Raw genomic sequence first — 24,161 nt, 5'->3', positions numbered from 1 at the left:
ACTTAGAAAACCATACAGCTGTTAACTAGCGCACCAAGCATCTGTGTTGTCAATATCTGTTACGGATTGTACTGGGGAAGTGGGGATAAGGAGACCACACCTGTCCCAAGGATATACAGATAAACCCCAGAAAACAGGGGCATTCGCCCTGTCATTTATTGAAATATCGCATCAGTTCTGGGTTCTTCTATACTGAGAATTTTAATAAACGCTGAAAAATGCAGCCCAAAAGTTCGTGTCCCATCATGGCCCCCAATGAGCAAGACCCAGCATTTAAGATTTTGTCTTGGTTTCCACAAGTTTTTGCCATACTAGCTAGCTGTCCGCTCTTTTCATTTATCTTATTCTGGTATCCATGGTAATTTTCTTCTAACTTGTGGTTTGACTTCTTTGGTATTTTGGTAAATTCTCAGTAAATGTCTTTTCCAGCGTGGCTTCTGCTTCTGTCTGCTCCCTGTAGGTTTCACGTCGTAGACGCTTTCTTCCTGGCCCCGGTCTCTCTGGCTGAGTTTGTCTTTTCCGTCCTTGCTTCGGTGTTTCCCCTGCACAATTCCTCCTCAACCTCTTCTCTGCTGAGTCCAGTCCACTCCTGAAGTCCTTAGCCCCCTGTGTCTTTTAGTTGTTCTGCTTTTAATTTCTAGAGTTTCCATTTGACTATCATTAGGGACCCAGGTTCTTCGGTGAAATGTGCAATTCTTTATTTTATGTTTCTTTGTAGTCTCTGTGTTTTAACTCCAAATTTAGAACCAGCTGTGTCTTTTGTTTGGTGAGGTTTTGTTTGGGAGGGTGGTGATTTGTTTGTTTGTTTGTTTTCTTCCACTTACTGTATTTCCTGACAATATTTTAATTAGGAGTTTAAGATTGTATCAAAATTAAAGTGAGATGGAGGTTTGGAATGTTGGGGTATTCCTCAGAGAAGATATGGTTTTAAGTAGGCTGCATGAAAGCTGTCGTATCCTGTCTCTGGTGCCCTGGGGCGTAGGGCATTGAAAGCTTTTGTCACTGGCCAGGGTCATGCTTCCTGAGTATTTCCCACACTTAGGCTTTTGTTACCACTCAGAAGAAACTGCTCAAGGCCCCTTTAGCTCCCAGGAGCCTCTTGTTACTGAGTACTTGGTACCAACCCCTGAGGCTTAGGACTGAGGTATACCTGACTTGTTCCAAGACTCCTTTCTCTCTGACTTTGGCCTTCTTGGTCCCAGATGCCTTGGCAATTTTGAACTTGTATCTTTATCTCCCAAGAATAGCATGTAGCTCCATATCTATGTGGACGTGCAGCCCCAGGATCACTAATCTGGGAGGGTGGGAAGCAGAAAGAAAGGTAAGCATGCCAGATGACAGCTCTCCAAGGCTTGTGCTCAAGAGAAGAGAGGGAAGAGAGCATCTCGTGGAAGAAGACACCTGCTGGTTTATAGGATGGGCCATACATACATGAGCCGCCAGCTCAGGATGGACCATGCAGATGGAGGCCGAATCAGCTGTTTTCTCTTTTGGTAACAGTGATGGATTAAAATATACACACGGTAGCTCAAAGCCACCCCCTCCAGCCTCCTGTGTTACTGCTGTCATGGTTCATCATGGCCATGAGCAAATCAGCTCATTATGGACACAGGAAAGGGCTGAGATTGTGACATTGTGACTCACATAATCAGGGTCTCTCTGCTTTCTGTTTCCTTCCTTCAGAACCACGAGGCTGCCCAGAGATTAACAGCCACACTGTGGGGATGTCAGAGAGCCCCATCGGACCCAAACCCACCATGCTCCGGGCGGATATGCCCGCCACACCCAGCTTCCAGCAGATGTTCGCATCCTCCTGTACAGTCTCCAGCAATGGACCTGGCCAGAGGAGAGAGAGGTAGGAAGGAGGGATGTCACCCTGTTAGAAGTTCCCCTCAGAGGCCAGAGCACCCCACGGAGAGTAGAAAAGAAAGACTGGGAAGAGCAGGGCCCAACAGTGAGACCCCACTCAGTTATGGTGGAGAAGAGCCCGTGGCCCAGACTGTGTGCCAGACACCACGACTCATGGAACTTGCTCTTGTGCGCTGACCCTGGAAAATACATGAGCACATAGGAAAACATCCCAAAAGGCTTTGCAAAAAAAAAAAAAATGGAAAGGAAGAAAAGGGCCGTGGCAGCCAAACTGTCCTCTTTTGTTTTAAAAAGAAAACCAGTAAGGCCAACCGCTACTTTGGCCCAAAGTAAAATTAAACTCCCCCATGTGCTGTGTATAGGTTTCCAGTTTCCTTTCCCATTAAAATAAAGGGAGTCAGCTGGGCAGTGGAGGCACGCGCCTTTAGTCCCAGCACTTGGGAGGCAGAGGCAGGCTGTGAGTTCAAGGTCAACCTGGTCTAAAAAGTGAGTTCCAAGGCAGTCAGGACTACACAGAGAAACCCTGTCCCGAAAAATCAACAGAAAGAAATATGATAGATAGATAAATGGATGGATGAATGGATGGATGGATGGATAGATAGAATAGATTTTGAAAAATTAAAAATTAAAATGATTTGATATCATGTATAGAGTCTGTACCTAGTGTGTATCAGTTTAACTGTGTTTATGTTACAAGAACTATATTTGGTCTGGGGACTGGTTGATGCCTGAGATTCTAGACAGGACGAAACCCTGCACATAATACGCTTTTCTAAAGCATTTGTACCTATTCATACCTTTTCTCAAAGGAAGTACATTACAGATTCCCATTGGCATAGCCCGTCACCAGCATCTTCTCTTGCTCTTTGGTACTATTTTTATTTTTTAATGTTTATGTGTTTATTTATTTTTATTGAATGACTGTTTTGTCTGCATCTTTGTCTGTTTACCACACGTATGCCTGGTCCCTGTGGGGGCCAGGAGAGGGCATCAGACCTTCTGGACTAGGAGTTGCAAGTAGTCGTGAACCACTGTGTGGGTGCTGGGAATCAAACCCTGGTCCTCTGTAAGAGCGGCCAGCGCTTAACCACTAAGCCATCTCTCCAGCCCCTTTGGGGACATTTTTAAGTAACCTGAGAGTTACTTGAACATGAACACAGTCATACAACACAAGCCAGTCATCTGACTACTGACTAAGAGCGGGTAGCATATACCACATGGATACGCCGAATCAGGGAAAGTACACAACCTGGGCATAATTGGGTAGGGTGGCTTTTAACTCACCATTCCACTCAGAATGACATTTACAACTTCTGGAATTTTCAGTTCAAGACCAAGGTTGACCAGTGTCTCTGAAACACATCTAAGGGATGGGGGATACTGCATCTTTTCTGCTGCCCCACAAGCCTCAGTGCCCAATTTCCCAGCCCCGTCTTCTCTGTGTCTTGCAATGGTTGCTTATTTCGTGATAACCTTAAGTCCCTTACGTTCCCTCATGGCTATTTTTGTCTTTTGAACAGCCCGTCTTCTGCAGAACGCCAGTGGGTGGAGAGCAGCCCCAAGTCCACCCTAACCCTCTTGGGGAACAGCCACCCTTCTGAAAGTTCTCTCAACACCCATGAATTCTGCAACGCTGGCAAGGACTCGCCAGGGCTGCCCCGCTTCCAGTCCTCAGAGCTCCAGGCCTCTTTCCACAGCCATGAGCTGTCCATGTCCGAGCCTCAGGATGCTCTGCCCACTGCAGGCAGCCAAGCCTTCTTAGGCTTCAGCACTGCCCAGGTAGCAAGTGGCCTTCCTCCCAGCGAGGACCCAGGTGCCCTGCTGGTCAATTCTCATGGCACATCACCAGTTCCTGGAACCTCTCTGACAACGGCAGGAGCTCCTGACAACGGCTTCCTGTCCCACAACTTTCTCACGGTGTCACCTGGACTCAGCAGCCATCACAGTCCAGGCCTGCAGAACCAGGGGGTAAGCCTACCTGGGCAGCCACCCCTCCCTGAGAAGAAGAGAGCCTCAGAGGGCGATCGGTCCTTGGGCTCCGTCTCCCCTTCCTCCAGTGGCTTCTCCAGCCCCCACAGCGGGAGCACTATGAGCATCCCCTTCCCGAATGTCCTTCCAGACTTCTGCAAGCCTTCAGAAGTGGCCTCACCTTTGCCAGGTATGTCTCCGCCTCTGCCTGTTCCCTTAGGGAGGAGGGCTCTGTCTGGGGTTTCCCTTTTGAGCGGATCTCCAGGGTTAACTCATATGTTCTGCAGGAACAGCTTAGACCCCTGATAGCTCTTTCTCCTACTGCTGGCCTAAAACTTGAGCCACCACGCTTCTGGTAGATTTGCTCTGCTCCCTCCTTGGCCCACTGCAGACACATTCCAGCCGTAGACAGTGCAGATGCCGCAATAGTTCTGGCTTCTCTTTGACCTGAAAATAGAGATCTTTGAAAGTTACTTTCTTTTTCCCAGTTAAAGAATTAATCGAATTGAGTTATGAACTGTTTCAAGTGTTTGACACCAACCTTGCTTCTGGGGTCTCCTTTCTGGGATTGGAAACATCTGTGTCTTGCACTGCACCACGAGGCCATGAGGCACTGGCGTACCATACTATTCAGTCCTTGGATCTGCGTTTCCTTCCCCACTTAGGACCCGCATGCCTATCCCTCCCACCTAGGCATAGATTTAAATTTGCATCCTCATCATAAATGAGATAGCAATAAAAATATTCTGTATGATAATTTTGATTCACAGATAGCCCAAACGATAAACTCGTGATTGTGAAGTTTGTTCAGGACACTTCCAAGTTCTGGTACAAGGCAGATATCTCCAGAGAACAAGGTAGGTGGGGACCAGGGACCTCTTGCAGCGTCAGCCATCTTTGGTCTCTGGGTCCTCGTATCAGGAACTCCTGCAGTACGGATCCAATCAGAGCAAGGCACACCTTTCTTATAGGCCTCTGGGGAAAATTTCACAACCTTCACATTATCATGGCAAAAACTCAGTACCAGTTAGGGTCTGGGTGAGAAGCGGGTTCAGCCATAGACATCCCAGTGTATGGAGTATGAACACTGGCTGTTTCCGTAAGCTCACCAGCCATGCCAGCCCACTGCTGCTTTTGAGGAAGAGACATTCTGTTCAGGTCTCTACTAAGGACCCCTCAGAGAATTGCAGAGAGGGCCATGGAGGAGAGAGATGCACTGGGGGACAGTCAGCTTGGTGGCTACAGGCTGTGAAGGGGAGTGGAGTATTTGGAGCTCTATCACAAGCTTCCTGTAGCCTGCATGAACCTGCACATGTGGCCTGTCTGGTTGTCCCATACACAAGGAGCTCACGGGGGCCCTCCATCTCTTAGAAGTTCAGTCTTCTCCATGATGTTCTGCCATTAGACCTTAGAGATGGTAGAGATGGAGACTCTAGGCCTTCCTGTGGACTCAAGGAAGCTGTTGCCATTTTAAATGGAAAAGAAGTAGGGAAAACAACCAGGGCCTGGGAAGACTTCCGTTTCCCTGAGGCCACCTTTGTAAGAGCTGGTTAACAATCCAAGGGCTCCGCAGAGCAGCCCCTGCTGCCAGTGTCCCCGTGCTCTCCTGACTCCTCTTTCCCTGTGCAGCAGCACAGGTGGAGAGACAGCATTTTTCTTACTCCATGTCTGTCTGCCAGGCTGGGCCCCCACTAGCCCCAGATGCAGAATCAGCTGGAAGAAGGGACAGTCTTAGTCCATCTTCTGTGGCTGTCGAGAGCCCCTGAGGTTTGGTTATAAAGGAGTCCTGGAGGTAGGGCACTTCAAGCATATCAGCACCAGTTTCACACTGATGAAGAGAGGAGCACGTACAAACATGCAGAAGAGAGGGGACGTCAGTGACCTTGCTTTGTCACAGTCCACCTTCAAGCAGCTGAACCATCCCTTGGTACCATCGCTCAACCCCAAGAGGACAGTCGTATTGAACATTGGGGCTCAGGCATCAGTGTGATTTTTCAGAGGGGGAGCCATCTTAGGGTCCGAGCAGGCAGTGGCCTTGGTCCCCTGCGGTCATCCATGCCTTTCCTTCCTCTAGCCATTGCCATGTTGAAGGACAAAGCTCCTGGGTCATTCATCGTGAGGGACAGTCACTCCTTCCGCGGGGCCTACGGCCTGGCCATGAAGGTGGCCACACCCCCTCCTTCTGTCTTGCACCTGAACAAGAAAGGTAAGGTTCCGTGGAACAGCTGGGGTGTGTATGCGCTTTGTTTTGAGGTGAAAACAGTGACAGAGAGTGGCAGCTGCCTGCACTGGTCCCTTTAGTGTTTGCTTTATAAGGTTATTTCCTTAGGTAGTTATCTTATTTAAGAGCATGCATTATTTATACATTTTATCTTTTTTTGTTTTAAACAAGTGATGTTTTTCATAATACAGCAGAACCAAGAACCCAGGAAGGCACCCTGTTTCCTTGTCAGCCCTTCCTTCTTTAAGTGACCATGTGGAAGACATTACTGCTTGGGCTTATCACTCACAGGCAGACTCATCTCCGAAATGATTATTTTTTTTCTATTTTTAACTTGCATTGTGAAAACGAATGTACTTGTTCTTATGTGTCTCACTTTGAGTCAGAACCCTGCGCCTCTGGCGTCCGAGATTATGGCTTTTATTCTCTTTCAGAGATATCTTTTTTTAAATTATTATTTTTTAAACTTTTATTTATTTGTTCTTATTTAGTATACAGTGGTCTGCTGGCATGTATGCCTGCTGCCTAGAAGAGGGCACCAGATCTCACTATAGATGGTGTGAGCCTCCATGTGGGTGCTGGGAATTGAACTCAGGTCCTCTGGAAGGGCAGGCAGCCAGTACTCTGAGTCATCTTTCCAGCCACTCTGTTTTGTTTTACAAATATATTGTAATATATTTTCCATTGTTGGTCGACTTTTTCGTTGTTTGCTTGTCTACTCCCTCTGCCCCTATATATAACCGTCTTTACCACATCTCACCAGCCCTGGCAAGGGAAAAGTCTTCTTTGCCTTCTCTTTACCATCCAAATGGTCATTTTGGACTAGGGGAAAGAGCAGCCTCAGGCCATGAGGAGTGTGTGTGGTAGCCCCATGACAAGATGCCAGAGGTAATTATCTTATCATGAGATAGGGTTTGCTGTGGCCTACGGTTTTAGATGGTTCAGCTCATTTGGTTGGCTCTGGTACCAGGCCAGTGATGAATCATCATGATAGCACGCTTGTGCCTAAGGGAGTACACAGTCACCCTCCGCCTGCAGGGTGAAAGGAGAGGCTGAGGAGGAAGCTAGATTTCACCACTTCCCTTGAGGGCATGCCTTCAGTGACCCTAAGACCTCCCCAGACCTTCTCATGGTCTCTGCTGCCCACCAGAATGCCTCTCTGAGAGCTGATCCTTTGCCACATGGATCTATGAGGGGAGTGGGGGGGAGACATTGATTGCGTTAGCAGGCCAGAGGAATCAGAAACAGCACACTAGAGGTACCTCCTGCACATAAAGACAAGCGGGTGCCTGCTTTCCCACTTCATGCCTGGATCTGAGAAAATTCATCCAAATCCTTACATGAAGTCTATGCTGAAAGCTTCCTGGAGCAAACAGCTTCGAGCGGTCCCAAGAATATAAGATGTGGTTGCAGATGGGGCCAGCCTCGGGCATGGGTAGCTGACCTGCTTTCTGAAATGTTCTTGTCCTGCATGGCTAGGGAATGAGGTTGGGAGGCACTTGGGGATCAGTCAGAGAGTCTCCCCCCTAAACCTGTGGGTGTTGGCAGGGCTTCTGGTGAGGGAACAGGATAAGTGAGATCACACAAATGTGGCCTCATAGAAGAACATCTAGGGTTTCTATCATAAGGTGCTCAACAGAATGCTATTATTGGATAAAAATACAGGCCTTCATCACCAAGCGCTCACTCCGATGTAGCTGTTGAGGACTGCCAGGTCTTACTTGGGAGCACTGCTTAGGGACATACCAGGGAAAGTCTATTAAAGTCTGGGAACATAATCCTGCCTTGGGCCAACTTTCCTGAGTCTGAGGATAAAGGAACAAAGTCAAGGCTATGTGAGTAGCAGTGTCAGCATGGAAGCTTCCATGGTGGAGAAGGATGCAGTCTCATCTCTGGGTGTGCACCCAGGTCTGTATTCGACATTTGCATCTTGTAGTCCAAGGATAGATTTGAGAGAAGAGTTTACCAAATGACTGTGCCACCTCCAGTCATCCTGAGATGAGACAGCTGTGGTCATTCTAGACTCCGCTTTCCAAAAAGGCCTTGGCAGCAGGGTCTGCATGGGGCCATTTTCCCACAAGTAAAATCCAGACCTTCAGTGGGTGTTTCCATTAGACTGGAAGTCCTGCATCTTCTCCTCCCACAGAGGATGGACCATGTGTCTATTTCCTCCTTTTTATTGGCCGTGGACTTTAATGGGATCACATGATTCCCTTCTGCAAGCTTGACTGCCCCTAGAAAGTGCTGACATGCGCCATCACTGTGGGTCTTCTTGTGTCTAAGCATCATCTGGAGCCTAATTCCAGCTCAGTATCCCTCATCATGTGACCCTCATCAAGTAGACGTGTCCGCGATTTCTGATCAGTTTCAGATTTTAAAGTATTCATTTGTGCATATTGAGTGAGATACGTTGGGAATGAGGCTCAAGTCCTTACTTTTTTTTTTTCGTTACTTTATTATTTTGTTTGTATGGTGTTTTTCCTGTCCATGTGCCTGTATAGTGTGTACATTTCTGGTGCCCATGGAGAGCAGAAGAGGGTGTCTGATATCCTGAAGCTAGAGTTACAGACAGTTGTGTGCTGCCATATGGGTGCTGAGAATGGGACCTGGGAGACCCAAACCTTAACATTAAATTCATTTACCTTTTGTATAGAATTCATGCACACTTCATGCATAATGAAGGTTCCATCATACAATATTTTCTATTAGTTTGTACATGAATTGAAGTTTCATGGTATAAAATCTACCATTTATGGCTTCATACTGGTGCTCCAAGTCTTCCAGGTTTTGAATTTGGGACTAGGGATGTTCCGCCTAGTCAGGCAACCCCTCCAGGCACAAATCCAGCAGATCTTGCTACCAGGAGGTTTCAGCAGCAACAATATTGAGAGGTCACCTCTTATGGAGGGTGGTAAAGGCAGCGGTAGAAGAGAGAGACACAGCACATGGGGTGTCTGTAGACTTGAGCAGCTTTGAAAGCTTCTGTTTCTCCTGGTTCCGTTTGTCCTTTTCCATCTTCAGAACATTTTCCATTTAGTGGCTTCTCCTGGTGCCTCTCCTCTTTGGGTTCAGCAGTTGGCATGAAAGCAAGTGTTCTGTTTGCTATCAGTATAGTGGAATGCTGCTCCTGCGTAGCAGAATACTTGGTGCTGAAGGCGTTTCTGTATCCAGCTGTCAGCTCCACCTCACCCAGAGAGCTGGCATCCTTCCAGCTCTTTGCTGAAGTCTTTTCTGCCCGAACCTCAATGCCCTTGTCTCTCTCAGAGGAATGTAGCCAGTGCTTCAAAGCCAGTGCCATTCTGAGCTGCTAATCCATCCCTTCTCTGGGAGTTCTTGTAATGTCTGAAGGTGCCTGGGGGGGTGGGGTTCTCGTAGTTTCTGCATTGCTACTCCAAGAGGTTTTACTATCCACCTGGCTTATCACACTGCCTACTGACCATCCCAAGGGTGCTTCTACGTAGCCCCATAGTGAAGCAGTTTAGTCCTGTTCAGAGGGAGCCTTCTTAGGTATAGCTCTTAGCTTTTGTATCTGCAGGCTCTGTCTGTGTGTCTGTCCAACCATTCACCATCTGTCCATCGCTCTCCAATTTTCCCTCTTCCTAATCTTTCCCCCTACTCTGATGTTTTAAATTTTAAAAAGTGGGTTTTTTTGTTGTTCTTTCCACAGCCGGAGATTTGTCCAATGAACTTGTCCGGCATTTCTTGATAGAGTGTACTCCAAAGGGCGTGCGGTTGAAAGGGTGCTCTAATGAACCCTATTTTGGTGAGTTACTTGAGACGCTCTCTTGAGGCTTCAGGTTGGCTTGAGATCCGAGGGCCTCCCTGCCATGGTGGGTTACTCTCATTTCAGCTCCCAGGTCTATGGCTGCTGCCATTTGAAGTCTTGTTTTTAAGATAAACTGAAAGTGTAACTGTCTTCAACACCTTTGTCAGAGCCAGATCAATGGAAAGGACCTCCCAGAACTAGAATAAGACAAGCCAACAAATACTGTGAAAGTTAGCTGATGGGTCCTATCAGGGTTGGAGCTCAGTGTATCCCCATCCTTCAGGCACAAGGAATAGCACAGAGCCACCGCCAGAGCCTTCCCCCACCTTGGTAAACAAGAGTCTTTCATAATCTTCTGGATAGACTGAGAACCTCGCATCCTCCTCCTTAAGAAGCACGGGCAATTCATACTTGCAAAGCAATGGATGTGCTAGGAATATACCACAAGTCCCTTGATCAACCTCTTTACTGACTTGGGACCTTATTATTTCTGGGAGTTTTGGGTCACATCCCACAGTATAAAGATTTGGCTTTGGGGAGTTTGATCTCACTGATTCTCTGGCTCAACACACAGCAGGTGAAGAACTTGGGGTGTTCATTTGCTCTTACCCCTGCAGGGAGCCTGACAGCTTTGGTGTGCCAGCATTCCATTACGCCCTTGGCTTTGCCCTGCAAGCTGCTCATTCCAGAGAGAGGTATGTGGTGGAGGGCTGAGTGTAGACGGGCCGTGTGTAGGCTCTGCAGCATTGTGCACCGCGTGCTGCTCCCAGGACCCGTGGAGAGCCTTAGAAAAACAATTAGACGAGGATTCTTTAATGACGAGTGCTCTACATAAACCTCAAAGAAAGCAGGTGGCCGCCTGAATTAAGAAGGAAGAAGGCCCCGCTGAAAACAATAGCTCCAAGACATTACACATTGGAACGTTTCTAGAAAACAAAGACTCTTCAGCTTAAAGATGTGAGACACTGGGGGACCTGGAGAGATGGCTCAGTGGTTAAAGCGCTGACTGCTCTTCCAGAGAATCCGGGTTCAATTCCCAGCACTCATGTCAGGTGGAGCATCTATAGCTCCCATCCCAGGGGATCTGGCCTTTTCTGGCCTCCTTGGGTACCGGGCATTCATGAGGTCCATAGACATACATTTATGTAAAATATATATACATAAGTAAGTAGTTCATTTGTATATGCACATGTGTATATGTGTATGTATGTGTGTATACACACACACACATATTCTCAGATTGATTTTCAAGGTCACTTGTGTTACAGATTTACAGACCTACAAAATGGGACATATCTGCTATGGTTAAATTTAGGGCATGAATAAACAAGATATTTGTCAGAAAATACCGAGGATAATTTTTAGAAATTAATATCCAGGGGATATGTTGCGTCGACTGTGTATTCCAGCTTTCCGGGAGGTAAATGGGATTTTTCTTTTAAATTTTCATCATTCATGTAAATGAATTCGGAGACCAGGAAGATGTTTTCCGGGGAGGACATGCCACCCTCATCTCTGTTCCGAATGGGATGGCAGTTTCTGTAGACTTGGACTATTGAAAGTTAATGGTTTTCACCATCTGCGAAGTCTGTCATAAAATTGTTCTTGTTGTGTGGACTACTGTGGCAGGAGCACTTATTTCTTTCTTCCCCTCCATCTTCCTGCAGATCCCCTGGAGGAAATAGCAGAAAACTCTCCCCAGACAGCGGCCAACTCAGCAGCCGAGTTGCTGAAGCAGGGGGCAGGTCAGTGGATACATCCCTGTTCTCTCTGTCTCTGTGCCTCTGAGTCTCTGGGCAGAACCAAACTCCGCGCTAGGACTTCCCTTCAGACTTCCCTTCCTGCTTTTCTGTGGACTGTGAAGCAAGTTTCCTTTTATAGACGCTTGGTGCGGCTGGGTGGGGCACAGCTGCGAGGAGACGGGGTCAGGGCTTAAGAGACTGAAGCTGTTGGTCGGACTCGAACAAGACCAATTCAGTGGGATAAATGTCAAGTCCTGTATTTAGTGTGGGGGCGGAGGTGGGGGTGCAGCACGGCAGGATGTGGGTGACCTGCCTTGCCAGCTGAAAATGCAAAAATGTCCTGAAATTGTGACTCAACAGTCAGGCAACGTGAGTCAGCTGCTGGGCCCGCTCTGCCGTCCCTGTGGTGAGACCAGGCTGCTCTGTGGAAATACCTTCATTAATGGGTTTTCCTCCATCCGTGACAGGAAGGTATAAAGGCACAGCAATCCCATATAAATGCTGTTTCTTCTCTCTCAGATCCCACACCACGGTGCTACAGCTGATGAGACAGTGTCCTTGCATCATCAAGTAAAGTCCATAGCTTACTCAGAGCGTGGACTTTTAAAATTTGTAATTTCTTGAAAATTTACATCATTTCTCTCCCTCCCTTCCCTTTCCCACTTCTTCCATGCCCCTACTCCCCATCATATTCTTGATCCCTACTTCTTTAATTGTTGTTGTTGTTGTTATTATTATTATTATTATTATTATTATTATTATTATTATTATTATTATCACACACACACACGAGTCCATTCAGGGTTGCTCATATATACATGTATTTAGACCTGACCATATAAAGTTTAATAACTTATCAGGACACACATGCACGAAGAAAACTGATTCTCCTCTGTCGGCCCCTATTGATTGTTTCTAGCTTAAATTTCCCAATGCCCCGCCCAGAGATGGAGAGTTCACTCTTGGAGTTAATGGGCTTAAGAAATATCTTTGGTATTCACTCATCAGTGTAATGTCACACAAAGTATTTCCTTTGTCCTAAAATTCCCCTCTGCTCTCCCTACTTATTCCGCCCACATGGTTGAGACCCTCACTGCCACTGATTTTGTGCTCTCTCTAGTTTGGACTTTGCTAGAGTGACTTGTGCGGTAAACACAAGCTCTGTTGCATTTTAAGATTGGTTTCCTTCACTAGGTAATAGGCATTGAGCTTCTTCCGTGGCTCTCATGGATTGGTGACTTCTTTCATTGTGTATAGTGCAGGAGCATATTTATGTGTTTGTACGGATACATGTGAGGGCCTGAGCATACGTGTGCACATGTGTTTCAAGGCAAAAGTCCATATTGTGTATCTTTCTCAATTACTCTGTATTTTTTTTTTAAGTAGAGTCTCTCACTGAGCCTATAACTCATTGGTCAATGGGTAGACCAGCTGGCCAGTGAGCATCAAAGATCTATGGGTTTCTATCTTCCCATTGCTAAGATTATAGTCCCACATCACTGCACCTAGCTTTTGTGTGCTTTCTGGGGACCTGAACTCAAATCCTCATGCTTGTAGCTTCCATGACTACAACTTCTTAGTTGGTAACTTTTTTTACCAACTAAGGTATCTTCCCAGCTCTGGGTGAGCCTTAGCCTATTTATCCACGTATCTACTGAAGAATATCTGATTGCTTCTAAATTTTGGCAAGTATGAATAAAGTTCCTAAAAAAAGGTTTCTGGTCAGTATGTTTCCAACGTTTTGGATTAAATATGAAGGAACCTGATTGCTAGATCATGTGGCAAGAGTATAGAGCTTTTTTTTTTTTTTTACATAGTGGTTGTATCATTTTGCATTCCCACCAGCAATAGGGAAGCTTCCTTTTGCTCCACATTCTCAATGCAGGTGACGGCGTCACTCTGAAGGATGTGCTTGTTCTGACGATGAACAGTGGTGTCTCGCTGTTTTATATCTCCCTAAGGACTCACTGTCCAGCTAGAATGCCATTGTTGAGTCTAAAGAAATATCTTTATCTTCTCTGTATAATTTGTAATCTTCCAATGTAGTCTCCTCTATAAAGTTAAACCCATTATGTGACCACTGTACAACCAAAGAAGACTTTCTCATTTATAATGTGGAATGTGTTTTAGATTTCTGAAAGGGTGGGTTAGCCAAGCCACAGCAAAGGTGGCAGGGACTTACCCCAAGAGAAACGCCTTTCTCTGGGAGCCAGCCTTTGCATTTCTCTTCTAGTTCTTTTGAGCCTGAGCAGGCTGTCCCTGGGCCACTGCCCATGGTGGCTTTAGGAGACACTGAGTATCACGTAAGAGATAAACTCTCAAAACCCCTAATTTTGTTTTAGGTGCTCCCTGGAGCCCTCCAGGATTAACACCCCATGTTATACTGATACATACCGGTGTCTAACACACTGATGTTATAATATTCTGAGGTTAAGACATCAGTGTGGCCTTTGGCTAATTGGGTTATTTGATTCTACCTCTTAAAAATGAATTTAAAAATTAAAATTAAAAAAAAGTAATGATTGGTTTTTAAACCACAAATATGTATCAATTTTATTTAAAACAAAACAAAATAAAACCCTGAAGAAAAAGGATCATGGTAGCATGGCCATCTGGGAGAGCTGGCCTCATGGAGCTGAGTGGGTGGCGTGGTCCCATCCCACTCCGTGGATGGAGCTCCTGAAGTAACGACCGTTGGTCAGAGCGCGCTGGCCTCTTGCCTGAACCACCATCTGCATTTGTGTTAGCAGCAAAGCTCTGCTTCTCTGTCCCGCCTGAGGACTGCCAGAACCACCGTCCCTCTGCGGGCGGCTCTGGTGTAATATTGCTCTTCGTAAGCAGTTTCTTATAGTTCTCCTTGTTAATGACATCCATCCAATCAATGCCACATTCGGTCATGTGAATGATGTCCACTGTTGCCCTTGTGTTTAGAAGTTAAATCTTCCCTTCCATTCCAGCACATTATCTTTATATAATATTTTATTGACTCTTTGAGAACTTCATAGAATGTATTTTTATCATAGTAACCTCAGCTGCTCCCAGATCCTCCTTTCCCATCTCTTCATCCAAACCTCATGTCCTTTTTTTATGTAATAACTCACTGAGTTGAGTTCTCCTAGGGATGTACTCATAGGGATGGGGACCATTTACTGAAGCATGGTCAACCTACCAGGAAGGAACCACACCCGCTAAAGTGTGGCTCTCCCTTCCTTTACCAGACATCAGCTGTCACTGGTTCCTCAGCTAGGGACTGGGATTTGTATGTCTCTTCCAGCTGTGTTGGACTTGTGTTGATCTTGTGTTGATCTTGTGCTCCTGTGAGCTCATGAGTGTGGTAGCCATGGTGTATTCAGAAGATACTGTTTTACCCCAGTCATCTCTGACCTCTGGCTCCTCCATAATATTCCCCAAGTCTTGTGTGGAATGGCTGCAGCTCACTATTTTAAAACACATTTTCCCATCTTTTAAAAGAACATTCATCTTTTTTTTTTTTTAAATGGATGGATTTTCTTAGTGATAAGATTTCCTGTCAAACCTTGTAGTCTGTTTAATTATCTGGGTTGGGCATTAAGACGTGAGGCTTAACTTGAGGCTGCTTTGAGATTCTTTCCTTTAATCTCTAACACATCAGGATTGTGAATCTCCGTTCCACCCAGCAGTACCTAGGCACAGATTCAGCTCAGCGGGTCTGGGTGTGGAGCTTGCACCATCCTTGCCTGAGGCTGCCCTTCATGTACATTGTTTTACACTTCCTTTTGCAGTTGTGTAATGAGTTTGCTCACGGTTTTTACAAGTATAAAATGCAAGGTCTCAGGATTTTTTTGTGGTTATATAGTGCTCTGTTGTGTAGTTCAACTCTTCATGGTCACCCAGATTGCCTGTCTAGTTTTTTCGGTGCTATAAGCTACGCTTGAAGGACCATCTTTCTATGGGATTTTTCCTGAATTCTGCATATCGCCTTAAGCTAAAGTCCCATAAGTGACACGAATGAATTCAAATATGTGAACCTGAAACCGCCCTCAGATGCAAACTTTTCCCAGCACGGGAGCTCCCTGCTGCTCATAGAACTCCCCGCCGCAGATCTGAAGACCGTTGTCCTGCTTGATGGCTCATGCAGCACTGTGGCATCAGGTTTCCCCTCTCCAGGAACACTTGGCTCTGCTGCCACACACTACCTATGAGAGACAGCCTGACTCTGTGGGAGTCGGTGCTGGCCCACTGTCATGCCCCAGAAGTGTTCTTTCTCCCAGCATCTCCCAACACCAGGCTCTTGCGTGGTACCATAGTTGGAGCAGTCCTTATCAGGAAGCTCCCTGTGGTGCCTCCAAGACAGCAGTCTAGTCTGGTTTCCTGTGACCCACATTGAGGTGTGCCAAGTCTATGGGATTTTCATCGTAGTTAGGTCAAAATACACAGGCACGCACACGTGTGCATGTGCTCACACACACACAGGCACACATGCTGCCATCTGAAACTGCATGCGCAACATGACAGGATCAGAGGTGGCGTGTGCACCCTCCTGAAGTGTGTCTTCCATTTTCCAGGCTTCTCTCCAGTGCCTGTTCATAGCACACATGCTTTTGATTTTATAGTTCTAATCATAGCAGAGATGGTTTATTCTGCTTTGCCAATTACCTGCTAACCATTTTTCCATGTTGCTATATAATTTTCGTCATTACCATTTGCTGGTTGCTTCCTATTTCGCTGAGAGAATGAATTTAACCCTTTCTTTATTCTTGGACATAATCTATCTCCATTTTTTTTTCCTGCTGTCATGCGTCTGCACAAGAACATTTTCCTCTGTGGATTAGCTGTCTCACATGCTTATGGGAGATTTTCTTTTTGAATCTTCGAAGAAGTGAGACCCTAAAGTTATTTCCTGGCTTTTCAGATCCTCTTGAAAAATGAGACTAAATTATCCAGAATGGGCTCGGGTGACCCCAGCATAAAAGGTACCCATTTCATCAGAGCTTTGTGGGCTTTACACCTTTGACAATTTTAATTTTAAGAATTTTTGACACCTTCCTCTCTTTTGCAAGAGAACCCAGGAAAATCCATAGTTTAGATGGGAATCAACATGCAAGTAAACCAGCCAGACTTAAGTTCCTCTTTAGTGGCCTTACCTGCAATTGTGAGGCAGGTCTGAACACCGAAGTTCTCTATGAAGTTTGTTCTAGCAAAGTCATCTTGGCCTGAACTCGGGGATGAGTGACTGACTGCCCATATAATCCTTACCGTCTCTGAGCCTAATCTGCAGACTGGGGTTGATAAATATAGGCTGTTCTTTGGGGCTCTTTGGGACCATTATTACTAAGAGGTACTTGGTTAAGCTCAGAGTAGTGAAAACATTTTATTTGGGCTAGAAATTTCTTGTTGACATTTGCTTCCGAAACAGTGGCATGTAGACACTGGGGTGGCCAAACTCCTTTGCATGCACATAAAGGTAAAACCAGAAGTATTTCAGATGAGACTTCTGTTTTATTTGTGAGTTAAGAAAGTCCTGTTGGGTTGGTTTGCAGTGCTGGGGCTGGGCAAGTGTTCAGTCATGGAGCCGAACTCATAGGCCTAATCCTGCCTGAAAGCAGCAAGGGTGATTTGTCTCAAGTCTTTGAAGGTCTTTTCCCTCTCTAGTGTCTACTCCTTTTTGGGACAGGGCAGACCTTCCTCCCTTCCCTTTCTTTCTCTTCTGGGTCCAGTGAAGCTCAATCCTGACTAACGTTTAACTTCTGATTGGAGGGAGGGACTTCCCTTTTCCAGTCAGCTTGTCAGTGTAAGACCCCATCCCTCTTTTCCTTCTCCATCACGGCTACTCTGTGCACTCCCTGAACTTTAGGATCTCAGAGCCTCGGGCTGTGACTCCCAGCTTGCATTGTAGAGAGAGCGCTGCAGTCTTTCCTCTTGCTGGGGCCAGGAAAGATCCTGTATGCATACAATACTTCTCTCGCCAACAGGCCGCCCCCAGTAGCTTATTATATCCTCTGCTTGGCACCAGAGCAAGCATTTACTTGACACTGGAAAGCAGGGAGCGTGTGTTTGCCAATGCTCCTGGCCTGGGTCACACATTGAAATTGCTCCTAGTCCTTTCTTCCTCTGGTTGGTCTCTCACCACGTGCCGGAGCATGTGTGTCCCCAGCAGTCCTGACGGATGCACTTCTCACCCCCTCTGCATTGTCTTGCAGCCTGCAATGTGTGGTACTTGAACTCTGTGGAAATGGAGTCCCTCACTGGTCACCAGGCGGTCCAGAAAGCCCTGAGTATGACCCTGGTTCAAGAGCCTCCGCCAGTGTCCACGGTGGTACACTTCAAGGTGTCAGCCCAGGGCATCACCCTGACTGACAACCAGAGAAAGTAAGTATGGGGTGGGAGGGGTGTGGAGGCCTGAGTTCTCCTTCTCACTGTCCCTCTCAGTCATTTTCCATTCTTTTCTTTGAGACAGAGTCGCTTAGTAAACCTGGGACTCACAGTGAGCTCCTGGGATCTGCTCAAGGCCATGCGGTTCCCGCAGTCCGTCCAGTGCTAGAGTTAGAACTCACACTAGCATCCCCAGCTCTCACATGGGTACTGAGGATCCGAGCTCAGGTCAGGTTCTCATGACTGCTCTGCAGATGTTACCCATGAGCAGCTCTCTAGCTCCAAAGCTATTTTCTTTTAAGTTTTTTTTATTTGTTTGTTTTTTAAAAAGATCTTTTAAGTCATTGCTTTAAAACCGTTGAGATGGCCCAGAATCCACTGGCTTCTGTTTTTGCATACCTACTTCCATAGCTGGTGGGCAGCTCGTGTTGATCAACGGAACACAGTGTGGTACAGGAGCTTGTGTGGCAAATGTAGGGGTTCAGGCTATCCTGAACCTTCAGTGCACTGGTAGCCTCCCTGCAGGCCCCCATACTTGGAGTGCCTTCCCCAGAGCCAGTCCTTTCAGTGAGATCTTGTCTTCATCTTCCTATGTTGCTGAATTGTTTGAATATAGACTCTTACACCTGCCATTTCAGGATGATGCAGTAGGGCTAAGAGCAGGACCACAGAGCAGAAGTCTGGCTTTGCTCATCAGGGCTTCTCCCCGCACTTGCAGCAGGATACTCTGAGCAAACTCCTTACCTCAGGATGTTTGATTTGTTTTTTCTTCTTTCATACCTATGTCAAAACATCTACCTCAGGGTTTAGTGACTCAGAGAGTGCCAAGGGCACGTACCATGCACGGTGCTATTGACATGAGCTCAGCCTTGGGAGAGCCAGGAGGTCCAGAGGTTCTGAGCTGCCTGCTGTGTTGTATCAGTGGCCCTTCCAGCTCCTCAGAGCTCCTTGGCCCCTCCCGACCTTCCCTGTGGCTGACGCCATCACTCTTGGCGGTGCTTCTGTTGGCCCCTTGCAAGAACCGTTCTGCCCAGTGTCGGGCTGTTGGTTGTTCACATACGCTTATGCTTCTGTTCTTCTCCCCAAATGACAAGTGAAGGCATCACACAGTTCCTGCTCCACAGTCATCCTGCTGGGGACTGAGGAACTCCTCAGCCCACCTTCCATCTTCCTAGAGCCCTCTGACCAGAGCTCCCCCCTCTCTCTACCCCCCTCCCCCACAGGCTCTTCTTCAGGAGACATTACCCCGTGAGCAGTGTCATTTTCTGTGCCTTGGACCCACAAGACAGGAAGTAAGAACTTTTCATTTATTTTACCAAAAAGTACGCTTGCGTCCTTTAATTTCAAAACGTTAACATAAATTCTTTTTCTTTTCCATTCCCAAGGTGGATCAAAGATGGCCCGTCCTCTAAGTAAGTCGCGAGCATGTCTTCTCTTTCTGAGGCTAATGACAGTGCGGAGCTGAGCTCAGGTCTAGATTTGCAAAGGAGGGCTCATTTAAAAGACCAAACAGAACAAAGCAGTCATTGTCAACGGGGATGTTTGTTTGGGTTAAACCAAAAGCAGAAAATAAGGATAAGTGTTCGGATTTTGGAGCCCAGGCCTGGACCGTGTTGGCTTGTCCTCTATGGTGGGATGGGTATGACTGTCTGTATTATATCTGTAGTGTCCTTTTTCATACACACTAAGACAGATTTCTTTTTTTTAAATATATTTATTTATTATGTATACCGTGTTCTGTCTGCATGTATGACTGCAGGCTGGAAGAGGGTACCAGATCTCATTATAGATGATTGTGAGCCACCATGCAGCTGCTGGGAATTGAACTCAGGATGTTTGGAAGATCAGGCCATGCTCTTAATCTCTGAGCCATCTCTCCAGCCCCTAAGATTCTTAATGCAGCCATTTAAGAGGGTGCCCCTACTGCTGAGGCACCCAGACTGTGTATGTGAGCAGGACTGAAATCTGTGCCCAATATTTCCCAAACTCGAAGGATTATGTTTTGTCCCTCTGGCTGGCAAGTTCTGATTCCCTGCTCAGCATTGCTGTTCAGGTGATCAAGGGAACCTAATCCTCACCCCACTACAGAGGCTTCCCTGTGCCCCCCAGATTGGCTTCCTCTGCATAGTCTTCACTGCTGATTTCCAGTGGCCGCTGTCACATGCCTCCTTCCTCGCAGGCCCCTTTCAGAGCGTTTCGTGCTCTGAAGAATTGATCAGTAGTAGCAGGCAGCCACAGCTTCCTAAAGTGATCATAGTCTCGCAGGCCTGAGAGGAGTCCTTGGCATATTAGCCTTCTGGGTGTCTGGTCTAGACAGGTCTGGGAGCTTCTGGCATTCTTCCTAGAATTCCTAAGGCCTTGAGTTTCCAGGGGAGACCCTGATTTTGTATGGCCAGCTGGAGCTTAAGACCCTGTAGAAGGTGTCTGGAAGACCCCCCAGCCCTCTAGAAGAGATGCTAAGGAGCAAGCAGGGCCTCAGCTTTTATTTAGGGTGGGGTAGCATTCCTCTAGGCTCAGTACTCATTCTCCCTGAAGTTTTCAAGGACCAGAGGTCAGGGTGATGGATGGATCTCCAAGCTAGTGCTTGGCACATCATAGGTTTCTGTAGGTGCACTTGTTATTGCTCCCCGGTTGCTGCTGTGTGAAAGTGTGATCCTGCAGGCATGTGTGGTTCATGCATTTGTGGGTGTTACACGCTTGGTGCATGCACATGTGGTTCATGCATTTGTGGGTGCTGCACGTGTGGCTCATGCATGTGTGATTTATGCATTTGTGGGTGCTGCGTGTGTGGTGCATGCGTGCGTGGTGCTACACACTCCTGGCTACTCTGACCTAGACTTGTCTCTTGCAGAGTCTTTGGATTCGTGGCCAGGAAGCAGGGCAGTGCTACAGACAACGTATGCCACCTGTTTGCAGAGCATGACCCCGAGCAGCCTGCCAGTGCCATTGTCAACTTTGTGTCAAAGGTCATGATTGGCTCCCCTAAGAAGATCTAAGTCCCTCATAGCCAAGCCCGCCAGATGCCTCATGAGGCCCTCGAAATGGCAGTGGGGTGAGGCGGGGCCCCATTTGTACCAGACTGAAAATCCTCACATTCCAGACCCAAGAGGGGGAGAATATGGCAGCTCTTCAAACCAGGAACAAACATCACTACAGATTGGCCTTTCCTGAGAGTAACTTCTCATCCGACACACCTATACAGTCAGGCGTATTTTGAGTGGAAGGATCTTGGGCCAGGAAATGGTTCCCCAGCATCCCACGGGCCAGGGCTATACAAGGAGAGACTAAAGAAGACAAGGCGACCTCGAGTCCCTGCCTCACAGGCATCTGTGTGGATGAGGGGCACCCAGCCTGCTTGGCAAAGGCTGAGTAACCATGGTGCCCACTTGGCGGCAGAAGTGCTCTGTCCAGCGACTCCCTCATCTTGTCTTTCTGCAGCAGACGGTAATGAAACTGAGGAGGGCATGCATGGTTGGTGAAGGTGCGTGCAGGTTGGAACGTGGTGGGAATCTAAGTTAGGAACAGTGGAAGGCTGTGAATTGAGAGCAACGGCAGCCTCTGGTGTCGGGGAGGAGCATGCGATGCCAGAGACCCCACTGCTGCTGGTAGGGACTCTGTGATCCTGCTCGCAGGTGGCCAGCCGGGCTATGGAGAGCCTAGAGGACTTTGAGAGGAAAGCGAGAAGCCGGAATCAAAAACGCCATTTTATGTAATTTATATCTTACTTATGCCAAATTATTTATAACCGCTCGCCATTGCCATACGGTACCCACGTCAAATGCTGCAGCCGACTAAGCCGTGATTGCTAGAAGGCTTGTCCCCTTGTAGACACACCAGAGACGACTGTCCCCTCAAGGAGCAGGTGAGCAGTGGTCTCAGGGTGGCACGCCCAGTTCTTCTTCTGCAGTACTGCCCGGCAGTTTTGCCTCAAGCAGCCCACCCTCTGTTTGCACAGCGGTATGTCTTGCCCTGAGGTGGATGATTTCTTTCCTGATGGGAATGTCTAGGAGAAATGGGACACCAAGACACTGGGGTCATTCTCCGTCTCTTCCGCAAGACTGGCCGGGCCATCTCCAGGCCTGCGCGATCTACAGCGCGCACGTGGCATTTCTAAGCTGTTACCGTGATTCTCCTTGTGGCTCCTGCAGCTTCTGTGGGGACCTATGTGGATGTCAGGAGGGAGGGAAAGGGGAGGAAGAGAAGTTCTAACTCTCCCAGGCTGGCTTTGATTTACCGGGTCATCTTAGCCACTGAGTCAGAGGGGATGGCTCATGCTAAGATTGGCGGTCTAGGGTTGCAGGCTTCCTGCCTGCTTCTCTCAGTGGTCAGAGATTTTTTTGAAGAAGCCCGTGAGCCCGACACTTCCCAGAGTGGAGAGCATCAGAACCTCGTGGAGACAAAACCAGAATCTCCTCCTTTCCGAACTCTACACCCCAGGAAGGCTCTGATCATCCCCCTTCCAGCCTGAAAGTCTCACTCTCTGCTTTCTAAGGCCCACTGCCCGCTTGCGCATCTGGTAGCTGGGATGGGCCACTGTTGTCAGGTTTGGGCTTGGAAATCTACAATGTAGTGGATTCTCTGTTTCAGAAGGGGCAGAGATGTAGCTACGTGTAGAATTGAAATCAACTCTATCAGTGTGTTTTGTATGTGTGTGTGTGTGTGTGTGTGTGTGTGTGTGTATGGTGTATGTTTACAGGTGGACCATTCCACTTTTAGCTCCTGTATGTGTCTGTGCGTGTATGTCTATAGGTGGACCATTCCACTTTTAGCTCGTGTATGTGTCTGTGCATGTATGTATACAGGTGGACCATTCCACTTTATCTCCTGTGTGTGTCTGTGCGTGTATACAGGTGGACCATTCCACTTTTTAGCTCCTATTGATGGGCCAAAAGCAAGTGCCTCGTTTCTGTGCCAAATATTTGCCTTGGTCTTTATGGACCTCCTTCGTGGACACACTCGGATTCAGTGCCTGATAGAGGGAATGGGCCTTCATTCCCTAGAGGCCCCATGTCTTCCACAGAGGCTTCTAGTGTTTCAGTTACTCATATGCAGCTAAAATCCAGATTGGGGGTGGGGGCGGGGGCTGAAGTTTGTGCTCTGGCCAAGAAGTGCCATGCCCTGTGGTGGTTTACATGCAGATGTGACCCAAGGACCATAGGTCAGGTTCCTTCTGATGGAGGGGGGAGAGGGCTAAATTAGAAACCAGCAGGGCAGAGCTGAAGCAAGCCTTCTAATTAATTGGAGATGTCAGGGCTTCCCACAATGGTCAGCATGGAATACATCCCAGAAGCCACATGAATGTGCTTTCAAAACTGACTGACCAGGTATGACCTTTACTCAAGTTAAAAAGTGGTCCGGGGTGTCATGGAATTTGCTCTGAGGAACCACAGGAAGACAGCTCAGTAGGACTAGGTTCTGTCTTCCGCATGTAGCGTGTATATTGAACAGAATAAGATGAGACACAACATCATAGACGATACTGTGTGCTCAGAAACATTGGGAAAGGGTATTGTCCAGGCTTTCGTCACAAGGGCATCAGTTGGGCATGAGTTAGTATGCTATTCTGGGAGTAAATTCAGTGATGCCCCACCACTTCCAATAGACAGCCAGGGTCCCGTTAACCTTCTCATTAATGGTCTTATAGTCTCCAGTGTTGGGCTGTACCCATGTTAGAAGCCACACTGCATTTATCCTCGGTGTCAGAGACATTGTAATGTTGCCTTATCTGTTAGCGCAGTTTTCACCATTCTATATTGTAAAGAATATATATCCAGTATGTAAATGAGTGTTCTATAAACCTTTTGTATAGGCATTTTCTCTGCTCTTTAAATATCAGCCTTACTCAGAGTATAATAAAAATTATGACCTTGGTAAGCCTAATGAAACAGATGTCTTGTTTTGTTTTTATAAGTCTTTCCTGTGCGTATGTGTGTTTGTGAATGTGGGTACATGGTGCCTTTCACGTGTTGTGTGTAAAGACCAGAAGACAAATTGGTTGTGAGTCCTCAACTCCAGACTTGTTTAAACCAGTCTCTCTTTGTTTGTCACATAGGCCAGGCTAGTTGTTCCACAGACTTCATCTGGCCGTGGGAGCACCGGGATCATGGACACGTGCAGCAACCACACCAGCTTCACGTGGGTTCCGGGGATTTGAAGTCAAGTTCTCAAGCTTGTGTGACAAGTATCCCCCACCCTCCACTGAGCCATCTGCCTTCCTAAATGATCACTTTTATGCTCCAAGTTG

General features: G+C 47.2%; 1 protein-coding gene across 6 annotated transcripts in view; it reads left to right on the top strand.

Moving 5' to 3' along the window:
- Tns3 (tensin 3) overlaps positions 1-23,802 on the top strand; it is a 246,093-nt gene extending 222,291 nt beyond the window's left edge. For all 6 annotated transcript variants that reach the window (XM_048450104.3, XM_087909179.1, XM_048450105.3 and 3 more), the window contains 11 exons: positions 1,684-1,855; positions 3,390-4,027; positions 4,608-4,694; positions 5,912-6,043; positions 9,726-9,821; positions 10,442-10,519; positions 11,492-11,569; positions 17,746-17,914; positions 19,141-19,209; positions 19,303-19,329; positions 20,769-23,802. In XM_048450104.3, the coding sequence (XP_048306061.3) occupies positions 1,684-1,855; positions 3,390-4,027; positions 4,608-4,694; positions 5,912-6,043; positions 9,726-9,821; positions 10,442-10,519; positions 11,492-11,569; positions 17,746-17,914; positions 19,141-19,209; positions 19,303-19,329; positions 20,769-20,913 (1,691 nt within the window). In that variant the 3' untranslated portion in view covers positions 20,914-23,802. The remainder of the gene's footprint in view (positions 1-1,683; positions 1,856-3,389; positions 4,028-4,607; positions 4,695-5,911; positions 6,044-9,725; positions 9,822-10,441; positions 10,520-11,491; positions 11,570-17,745; positions 17,915-19,140; positions 19,210-19,302; positions 19,330-20,768) is intronic.
- Positions 23,803-24,161: the final 359 nt, after the last annotated feature.

The sequence above is a fragment of the Myodes glareolus genome, chromosome 8 (assembly GCF_982192425.1).
Source record: "Myodes glareolus chromosome 8, mMyoGla1.1, whole genome shotgun sequence".
Taxonomy (NCBI): domain Eukaryota; kingdom Metazoa; phylum Chordata; class Mammalia; order Rodentia; family Cricetidae; genus Myodes; species Myodes glareolus.
The sequence above is the reverse complement of the archived record's forward strand: the minus strand, read 5'-3'. Positions and strand labels throughout refer to the sequence as shown.